Source organism: Eulemur rufifrons, chromosome 29 (genome assembly GCF_041146395.1).
Source record: "Eulemur rufifrons isolate Redbay chromosome 29, OSU_ERuf_1, whole genome shotgun sequence".
In the NCBI taxonomy this organism is placed as follows: Eukaryota; Metazoa; Chordata; class Mammalia; order Primates; family Lemuridae; genus Eulemur; species Eulemur rufifrons.
The window spans coordinates 100,653,846-100,664,485 of record NC_091011.1 but is presented as its reverse complement, the minus strand read 5'-3'; the positions used below and the strand labels follow the sequence as shown (position 1 = coordinate 100,664,485).

At 60.6% G+C, this 10,640-nt stretch overlaps 1 protein-coding gene across 1 annotated transcript in view; it reads right to left on the bottom strand.

Annotated features, from left to right (window-relative positions):
- Window positions 1–7,715: 7,715 nt before the first annotated feature.
- VIPR2 (vasoactive intestinal peptide receptor 2) overlaps window positions 7,716–10,640 on the bottom strand; it is a 56,718-nt gene continuing 53,793 nt past the window's right edge. The window contains exons 11-13 of the mRNA XM_069462121.1: window positions 8,444–8,570; window positions 8,336–8,377; window positions 7,716–7,931 (exon numbers count right to left, since the gene is read on the bottom strand). Of these exons, the coding sequence (XP_069318222.1) occupies window positions 7,758–7,931; window positions 8,336–8,377; window positions 8,444–8,570 (343 nt within the window). The 3' untranslated portion in view covers window positions 7,716–7,757. The remainder of the gene's footprint in view (window positions 7,932–8,335; window positions 8,378–8,443; window positions 8,571–10,640) is intronic.

Here is a 10,640-nt window from a genome sequence, read left to right as displayed (position 1 = left end):
CAGATTGGGGAAGGTGTTGATTTGTTCTTTTTATGATGTGGTACTTACCTCATTGATTTTCTCTAATTTTCTTTTCTAATATCTGCACTTTAAGTTATGAATTTTCCTCCAAGGATTGCTTTAGTTGCATCCTACAAATTTGGATGCATTGTGTTTTTCTTATCATTCTGTTCAAAATATTTTGAAATTTCCCTTGTGATTTCTTCTTTGATCTATTTAGACATGCATTGCTTCATTTTCAAATATTTGGTATTTTCTGGCTTTTTGTTATTAATTTCTAGTTCAATTCCATTACGGTCGGAGAACCTGCTCTGTGTGATTTTATTCCTTTGAAGTTTATCAAGACTTGCTTTATGATCTGGCATGTGGTCCGTTTTGGTGAATGTTGCACGTGTACTTGAAAAAAATATACCTTCTGCAGTTGTTGGGTGATGTATGCTGATTAGGCCAAGTTGGTTAATATTGTTCAAATGTTCTATATCCTTATTGATTTTTTTTGTTCCCCTTGGTCTATCAACTACACAGAGAGAAGTGTGTTAAAAATCTCCAAATACGTGGATTTATCTATTTCTTTTCAGTTCTGATAATTTTGCTTCATGTATCTCGAACCTCTGTTATCAGGTGTGTGCACATTTGGGGCTGTTATGTTTCCCTGTTGAGCTGAACTTTCATCATTGTAAGAAGGAAGATGTGGCATGTGGGACGGGACGTCCAGGTGGAGGCGTCTTATGTAGGAAGAGATCTCAAGCTGCAAGTCCAGACACGACAGCCATCTGCACTGCAATTAAAGCCCCTTGTGTTAGATGAGCTGGGCTTTTTCCTTTCTCAGTTCATTTGATCAAAAAGTGGCTGTCCTAAATTTCGTCACTCGATATACTTGCTAGGTGAGTAATTGGATCACATAATTTGTGCTCATTATTAATGGCTTGTTTGGCAGAGTTAATTACAACAAGGAATGCACAGTGGTGGGAATTTCAGGTTGCAGCTCCAAGAGAGCTATTTTGAGGCTGGGCAATGCCTCTCAGATTACACAGGGTGGTTAACTGTTTCTTCTGTGGTGACCCCTTTCCCAGAGTTCTGACATCACCCAGTAACTCTGAGCCCGCACGTGGCCCACTCTGCGAAGGGCACAGGGCCCCGGGGACACGCACTCCTTGGAGTGGCCTCCGCTTCAGTCTTCTTTCCCCACAGTGAGCTACAGTTAATTTAATCATTTTGATGCTTAAACATTTTGGTTTTCAATTCTTTGATATTGATATTTACAAATAACATCACAATGACCATTCTCACACAAAAATCACTGTGCATTACTCTGAATATTCAATTAGAGACAATTCCTAGAATTGAAATGACTGGGTTAAACGGAATGAGCATTTTAAAGTTTATAATACATTTAGAGTTTATGGAGTAAATAAATATGGTATGTGATAAGCTACATGATAAGTAAATGTCGTGTTAGGGTGATGCTATGGTATCATACAACCACTGAGGTTTGTGACGTGCTACGCAGCACAGCCCTGGCTGCACCATCCCTGGGTGTGCGGCATTTTCACCAGCAAGTATGGTACCCAGTTTTAATTCTCTTTTACTTACTGGAGGGGAGCAATCTATTCTTTACTCTTTTTCCATGTTTGTGTCTACTTGCCAGTTTTCTAAATGTTGATATTTTTCTTACTGACCTACGAGGGGACCGGAAGTTCTTCCCCGAAGACGGAATTGGCAGCTGACACGGCAGGTGCTCGCTGAGCGCCAGGCCCGGCTCTGGTGCCCCCGGAGTCCACACGGCACCTCCCGCACGGCGGGGACCAAGGAGTCCAGAGTGAGCCCTGGCGGGGCCGGGAGGGCCACACCCATCACGCCTGCAAACCGCCTGTGTGTGGCGCCTGCTGGGAAAGTACCTGTATTCTTAGAGATTCTAAGAATTTGGACCAAAAAAGCATTTTGGCTGATTCTTCCACCAGGTTAGAGCCTTAAACTGTATTTTCTCCCCTTTTGTTGAATCAATTTTTTTAAACCTTCAAGCAAGGAAGATGTTTCTCCAGCGAGTCGGGGTGGCCACTGCCCAGGTCTGCACCAATGAGGGGGCTGGGGCTCCTGGGTGGAAACAGACTCAGTCTGAGGCGGCTTGGAGGGTCCCGGGAGCTGCAGGTGTGGCCCTCGCGGGGCGGCTTGGCCAGGCCCCCCCAGGACGCTGCTCAGGCCCAGCGTGGGGCTGGAGATCGCAGTCCACTGTGCAGGGCGCCAGCGTCCAGCTGGCCCTGCTGAGGCCACAGCCCGAGCGGGAGCTGGGCGGGGTGTCGACAGGGCCCCTCACGGCTGCACCCCCATCCCGCTGAAGGTGCAGAGGGTGGGGGAGCCCCAGTGAAATCTGGGCCCTTTGTTCAGAGGAATTAATGGGAGAGCTTTGTTCAGAGGAATTAATGGTCAGGGTCCCACAGTGTCTGCTCCAGGGCCACAGTGGTCAGTGGTGGCTGGACCCATGGACCGTGTATGGCTCTCTCTCTCTCTCTCTCTCTCTCTCTGTGGTTCACAGGTCAGTGGGAGAAAGTATTTGGAATCAGATCAGTTTGGTGCCTACAAGTCCCTCTGCCCGGTGAGGGGCCTCCCTGGCCACTCGGTGACGTCCGGGCGGGAAACAGAAAGCCAGAGACGCCCCGGGACCGTCCCCTTTGGCGCAGGAAAACCGTGGGACAGGAGAAAGCTGTCGGATTCTAGTTCTTGAAAAAATTCCGCAAGACAGATTTAGGAAAGGAACATTCCTGCAGACTAATATTTTAAAAAGCATTCTTTTTATGCTACAAGTGTCAGAACAAAGTCCATTTTAAGCATATTTGGCACTGATCAGCGTTTGGATAACCAACGGGAATGCGCAGTCCTGCCTCAGCCGCAGGACACCACTGTTCTGAGGTGTCAGCAACCCGAGTCCCAGGGCCCCTTCGCTGTCCCCGATCGGCTCTGTGCCCAGCTCTGCAGCCGCCTTCCAGCTCAGGGACACCCAGACACCCGCCCGCCAGTCTCCTCTTTCCATCAGCCAGCGGGTGTCGGGTCAATCCTTCGAAGGCACTGCCCACCTCCCTCCCCAGCTCCAAGGGCTCGAAAGCGCCCATTCCTCCGAAAAAACCGCATCTCCCTCCCCATGGGGCACGCAGGGCCGATGGCCCCCCTGCCACACGCCTCCCGTCCTCCCTGCAGGTCTGAGCGTGGCCCTCAGGACGTGCCCCCCCCCCCCACCGTGCGCTGCCTGCACTGAGGTTTGGTTTTAAGCCCCCTTTGCATTAACTCCACCACCCTCTCGAACCCAGCTGACGGTCTCTCTTCCCTTGCCGAGAGGGACGGCTGCCGCTCCGCTCCGCACAGCTTTGCAAGGCTCCTGCCGGTCCCATGGCTGGACGGCTGGACAGGGAGCCGCAGTGCAGACCGGACGTGGGCAGCCGCAACGTGTGCTCACCGGCCTCGGACCACCGGCTCCGCTCCCAGGTCAGTGTCAGGAGAGCAGGGTCCCTGTGTCGAGAGTAATTTTAGGTGACAAGTCCGTTCCTTGCGTTTTCTGCGAACGCCGAGGCGGCCGGTCTGGCAAGTCAGGCTCCTTTGCTTCTCGTGCCTGGAGCCGCTTCCTGCTGCCCCGCCCGGCCCCGCAGGAGAAGGCCCGTCCTCCAGGCCTCTGGTCCCCTCTCGTCCCTTCCTTCCGATTCTTCATGATAATTATGGAACAGCGAGCCCAGACTGGAATCAGAGTCAGAAGACTACGCCTGACATCTCGGCCTCTAGAGCTCGGGATAAATGCTCAGTTCTCACGGCAAGCCGACGGGTTTGGGGAGCCTGATCACCCAGCCGGGTCAGGTCTGCGCCAGGTGGAGCCACATCGCAGTGGGCGTGGCTGCACCGGGGCCCTTCACAGCTGGAAGGACTGGGTTTATTATCCGAAAGTCACCACTTTTACATATTCTAGATTCGCAGTGTGCGGTTTACATCCCGATGGCTGGTTTCTGAGGTGCGCTGAGTTCGTGCTCGACTTTCTTAGACTTGGTCACCTGCAGCCTCCGCACGTGAGGCACACAGAGCCCTGAGTCTCTCAGCGAGAGCTTGGTCCTGCTCCGTCTCGTTATCTTGTCATTATTTTCGAACAGTTTGTTTTTCCCGACGCTTGTTTAGTTCCAGGCGTGGAAGAGAAGTAGCTTTTTAGAAGATCCCAGCAGTAGCCCTGGGGAGTGGCGTCCGCGTGACGGCGGGAGGGGAGGGCCCGGCTGTGTCTGAGCGGGCACCCCCTGCCGCCCCGCGCTGCTTCCCCCGAGAGCTTCAGAGCACGGAGGAGAGGCCCTTTCTCTCCGTGCCCCGGGGAACACGTCTGCACAAAAGGTGCCCCACATCCTTTGTGGCACCCAGGTCCCCGCGGCGCTCTCGGACAAAGCGACACTGACGAGGACACGCAGACGTCGCCAGCCTCTGCCGAGCAGCCGAGTCCCGCAGTTCCCAAGAACAGAAGCGTTGATTTGCAGAACGGCCCAGCCATGCGCCACACGCCCAGGGATGTGGTGGGTCAGGCCGAGGCTTGGCTTTAAGTCTGAATTAAAGGAAAGAACTTTCTGTAAAGAAAGGCGCTCGCTGTCCCTCACAGTTGGGGACCTGCGAGTCGACGTGAGGGGCTTTCTGTGTGGCGCTGGCCACGCGAGCGTCCGGGCGGGCTGCTGACCGCACCTGCAGACCTCCCCGCTTCCCTCTCCAGAACTCGCCGCGTGGGAACACCTGGGCAAACACACGTCCGTAGGGGACTCGTCAAGCAAACCAGGTTACTTCCCCGCTTTGGAGCGTGACGCGGCTGTGAAAGTAACAACACCACGGGAAAGACGGCCACGGTCTGTCTGAACAGCAAGAAGCAGGTTGCAGAACCTTTGAACAATGTGACCCAACTTCCAGGGACAAGCAGAACAACGGGAGGGACGCACAGGGCTGTGCAGACATCAGTCCTGCAGCTGTTACCCCGAGGCAGCAGGAGGGAGCGGGAGGATTTGCGTTCTGGGTAGTGTCTGCCCAGAACACGGAAGGGTGTAACCCTCCCGCGTAACTTCTGTAATCTTAACAAAGCTGCTGTCTTAGGAGAAAGGCGCGTACCCCGTCCCGTCCTCATCAGGGAGGGCGGCTCCCGCCCGCCTGCAGCCCCGTCCCTCCCCTCCGCCGTCCCGGCCGCCTGCTTTGCCTCAGCAAACGCACCAGACCGTCCCCCTGGCTCATTTCCAGGTTTGGCCTCCGGAGAATTTTATTTTTAGCAGTGTGCTCGTTCCTTTGGACGATGCAGGCTTGAGCCCTCCCGTTTATTAGAAATAGATTTGATCTGCCTGTAGCACACGTTCAGGACTCAGCACACGCACAGACACGCCATGTGCACATGCCCCGTCATGCACACCCCTGCAGACACACGTGCACACCCCCCACACACGTGCTGCACACACACACCCCTGCACTCAGTCCTGCTCTAACTGTCCCAGGCTCCGGGCAGCTGAGGGAGGCTGTGCTGGGCGTGGGGGGCAGAGGCGGCCGGAGTGCAGCGAGGGCAGACCGAGGCTCCTGTGGCCCTGTGCTGCCAGGCGTCTGCGGTGGCCTCGGGAGGGGTGGCTGAGGATGGGGCACCTGCTTCCTCATCCAACATCCTCCAAGGTGCCCGAGGCCGGCAGGACCCCGCCCCGCCCGCTGCTCTCTTCCTCATCCATCCAGGCTGTTTCCAGGTGGGAGCTTCGCGCGGCTCACACGGGTGGGTGCACCCCTCCACCCCGTCTCAGGACGGTCAGAGCGGATCCGCACTCAGCGCACAGACACGAAGTCAGGCTTTATTGAAGTATGTACACAGCTCACTCCCACTCCACGGTGGGGCCTGTGACGTCCCATACACACTTGCCACCGTTAAAGACGCCTGCTGACGGCCGCCACCCTGCTCACCAGCCAGTTCTACGGATGAACACTCAGCCCCGGCTCAGCCGCAGAGAGCGGTCCTGTGCACGTCGGAAGCCACAGCACAGGAGTGAACCACTGGTGGCTGCCTGGTGACCAATGCGCCCACACGTCCTCAGTGTCCCTGGGGTCCCAGCTCAGGGTCCACAGCTGCCTGTGACACTTTCTGTCAGAGCAAAGTCTTGTTTCCTCTGAGCCTGAGAGTGGGGGACGCCCACCCTACCCTTCCGTTCTGGGCCTGGGCCACCTGCCCAACCGCAGGGCTGACACGACCTCCGTCCCGCTTGGAGCCTCTGCGGCCCCTGCGAACTCTGGCCGTGCCCACCTCGCCGCTGATGCAGACAGACTTGGGGCTCGCTGGGGCTGCAGTCCAGGGACAACCCTGTTACAGCAGTCAGCAAGGGGCGGCCGCCAGGGCTCGCGAGGGTCTCTGGGCACTCTGCGGCCCACCAGCCCGAGTGCCTGTTTGCTCCTCTCTCATCTCACTGGGGACTGGGTCTGGCACACCATGGTGACACTGACAGGACGGAGCCTTCACCTTCGCTGGGCCCAGCCGTCGCCCAGCCCCTGCCCCTGTCCAGCACCACCTAGGTGTGCTATGACGCGTGTGCACAGGAAGACACGGTCCCTTGAAGGGGGACAAGTGGCATCAAATGTGCTCAGAACTGCGGATGGCTGTGGAGGTGCTGGGCCTGGGCTTGGGCCAAGTCTCCAAGGCGTGTGGGTGCGGTGGGGCGTGTGGGTGCGGCGGGACGGCATGCGGCCGGGGAATGGAGGCTGCGCCCAGACACGCCCTCTGCCCCTCCCTGGGCGCCGCCCAGCAGCCCCCAGACCTGCCTCCCCCCGGCTGCAACAGTCGAGCAGGAACAGCTGGGCCCGCTGCGCCCGGCTCTGGGTGGGGCGGTGATGTGGTCAAACAATTCTGTTTAAACAGGACGACTCTAAGACCATCTTCATTTACAACAGGTTTTCTGTCCCCACCAGAACGCGTCCCTGTGCCCCACGTGGCCGTCACGGGCCTGGCTGCAGCTCCCAGGCCATCTGTGAGGGGACTGCTCCTGGGCGGGGGCCACGAATGCTAACACCCTCCCCTCAAGTTCACGACCTGAGGTCTCAGCCCCCTTCCCTGGGGAGGCAGAAAGGCCCTGTGGGCACAGCAGGCTGGGTGTGGCGAGTAGAGGAGTCAGGGTGGGCAGGAGGGGTGGGCAGGAGGGGCGGGCAGGGCGGGGTGGGGGGTGCAGGGTGGGGTGGGGGGTGCAGGGCGGGCAGGGGGTGGGGGGTGCAGGGTGGGGTGGGGGTGCAGGGCGGGCGGGGGATGCAGGGTGGGGTGGGGGGTGCAGGGTGGGTGGGGGGTGCAGGGTGGGGTGGGGGTGCCCTCTTGCAGATTTGCCATTCCTGTCCTGCAAAAGGGACTGCGGCCCCTCAGGGGACCCAGGAAGCAGGGGGAGGCCCATGGAACTTGGGGGGGGGGTCCATGGACACTTGGTGGGGGGCTGCACCCAGCCTCCCCCTAGGCGCCTGCCCCGCTTCCCTCTGCAGCGGTTGGGCCACGGCTCCTGGGCCACGCACCGGGCTGTGATGTCTCAGGGACCCCCCCAACTCCCGTCTCTTTGGAAATGGATCCATCTGGCTGAACATTATAAACTAAAGCATCTAAACGCGGGAGTTTAATCATAACTGGCATTTAAACCAAGTCGATTTCCACACAACCCCAGGTCCACACACGGGATTAATGAATGGCCGCCCGATTAAATCAAGAAACACACGTCCGGCCACACGGCACCTGCGTCTCCGGCTGCGTCCCCGCGCGCGGCCTAGATGACCGAGGTCTCCGTCTGCAGGAAGGACTGGGCCCGGGAGCCGCGGTGGAACTGCAGGGCGCCCTCCGAGCCGTGGCGGGAGGCGGACGTGCTGCAGATCCTGTAGTCCCGGCCCACGGGCGGCGCCCGGCAGCGGCCGCGCCACCTCCTCTTCAGCTCGCACTGCACCTGCGGGGCGCGGCCGTGAGCGCGTGGCGCGGCCCGGGGCCCTCCGCAAACGCGCCCCCCGCGCATGCGCCTGCGTGCAGCCCAGCCGGGACGGCCGCGCGGGGTCCGGGACGAGCGTCTCAGAGACGCTTCGGCGCCTGGCGGAGGGGCAGGGGTCGCCTCGCAGGGGCTCCCGAGAAGGAGCCGAGCAGAGCGCGTCCCCAGCCGTCCCCACCAGGGACCCGCAGCTCGAGGGACGGAGCCCCTCCGAAGACCCGGTCGGGCCCTTTCTGGAGGAGGCTCTGGGAGAGGGGCCCGGGGAGTGGATGCTGCTTGGAGCGCATGGGGACAGTGAGGGTTCGGCGGGGTCACCAGGCCGCTGCGCGGGGACGCACGGACGGCTGTCGCGGCGCGGCGGCGCTCACCTCGCTGTTCAGGAAGCAGTAGAGCACGGCCACCACCAGGCCCTGCGGGCGAGAAGCCACCGTCAGAGCCGGCGCGCCCCGCGGGGGGCCGCCGCTGCGCGCACGTACCTGGAAGGAGCCGAGGCACAGCTCGAACAGGATCTGGTACCGGGTGCCGCTGACCGGGGACACCGCAAACACCACGTAGTGGATGCCGAAGAGCGGGATGAGCAGGAGCGTCGACTTGGCCAGCCTCCTGCGCCAAGGGGGACGGACAGCTGAGCGCGCCCGCGTGACGGCGACAGCCGCGTGCCTCGGGAAGCGGGAGGCTCCCGGGGGCGCGCAGGGCTGGCCGAGCGTGGGTCTCAGCGTGGGACCCGCCAGCCGCGGAGAACGGGCCGGTTCGGCCTCAGCTCGGAGGGGAGAGGGCCGCCGCGCGGAGGTCCTGGAGGGAACCCTGCAGCCTCCCCGGCCTGCGCTCGGCGTGTCCTCCACCCTGCAGCCTCCCGGGCCCGTGCTCGGCGTGTCCTCCACCCTGCAGCCTCCCCGGCCCGCGCTCGGTGTGTCCTCCACCCTGCAGCCTCCCCGGCCCGCGCTCGGCGTGTCCTCCACCCTGCAGCCTCCCCGTCTGCGCTCGGCGTGTCCTCCTCCCTGCAGCCTCCCCGGCCCGCGCTCGGCGTGTCCTCCACCCTGCAGCCTCCCGGGCCCGTGCTCGGCGTGTCCTCCACCCTGCAGCCTCCCCGGCCCGCGCTCGGTGTGTCCTCCACCCTGCAGCCTCCCCGGCCCGCGCTCGGCGTGTCCTCCACCCTGCAGCCTCCCCGGCCCGCGCTCGGTGTGTCCTCCTCCCTGCAGCCTCCCCGGCCCGCGCTCGGTGTGTCCTCCTCCCTGCAGCCTCCCGGGTCTGCGCTCGGCGTGTCCTCCACCCTGCAGCCTCCCGGGTCTTCACTCGGCGTGTCCTCCACGGGCAGGCGCACCCTCCCCAGGGAAAGGGGTTTTCTGCGCATTGCACTGCGCACGCGCTCTGCTCCGCCCTCCCGCAACACGCGTTTCCACACCCCGCCTCCTGCGAGCCTCTGCTTCCAAACTTCAAGCCGCGCCAGGGTCCCCGGAGTCCCCGCTGAGGTGCGGAGATTCCGTCCGCTGTGTTGGGGCCGCGGCCTGGGAACCTGCGTTTCCACCCGGCACCCAGTGCCGCGGCTGCTGCCTGGGAACCCACTTAGAGAACCACTGCCGTACACCGGTGACGGCATCGCTGCACCTCAATCACCCGAGGGGGCTGCAGAAACCGTCCAGCCGTCCTCCCATCCCAGGGACTCTGTCTCCGCAGGGGGACGTCGCCCCAGGCCACTCCAAGGCGTGCAGGCCCCGGCGGCCGGGTGCTGGCACAGCCGCCGCGATGACCCCGGCAGGCCCCGGACGGCCCGCCACGTGGAAGGCCCCTCCCCACACTCAGGAAAAGCCATCAACTTGTTCCGATTAACGTAGAGACACCTGCTCAACTCGAGCACTCACCGCCTGGGAGCGTAAACTCCAGACGTGCTCGTTTCTCCCAAATTCCCTCACAACGTAAGTGCCGTGTCCTGCGGCGTTTACCACCAGCCGGTTCCCCCGTGACCCACAGCCCGCTGGAGCCCAGAGCCCTGAGCCCCGAGGCAGGTGGTGGGGATGCAGGACGGGCCCTGCCCAGCGGCACCTGCACCTGCGGCCCAGGGCGGCCCGGGGACCCTGCCACCAGGGCAATGACGTGCCGGGGCTGGGGCCCCACCCTTTTGGGGGCGGTGGAGAGAAACTGCCACGTCCCCGTTATTAACACGTCTGAAGTTTCTAGGAAAGAGGTTTCCAGAGGCTGAGCCTCTAGGCCCCGCGCAGGGGTTTGGTGCTTCTGTGAGCAGATTATACAGAACAGGCACCGCGGGAGCGGGCCCAGCACACACGTGCCCTGCCTGTCCATCGTCCTGGAGAAAGAGCAGATTTTATTACATTATTCCCCACTTGATTTTGTTTCCAAAATAAAATCATCACCAAGATCTACATAACTAACACTCTTGATGAACCCGAAGAAAAGGTCAGCACAGAAGCTAAACAAGATTTGCAGAAAATCAAAATCCAATTTGAAGGGCAGACGAGTCTCGTCCCCACCTCCCCCCAGCTGCGGCACCTGGTCCCGGAACCGCCAGCTCCGCGCCCGAGCGGGGAGCCACCACCATCACCTGCGGCTGACGTGGAGCCCACCCCCAGCGGGGCCGGGCAGAGAGGCTTATCCCTTGGATTTAGGATTACCTGCTTACCAAACTCTGTCACCACAGTCTGGTGCCCAGCACTGAAT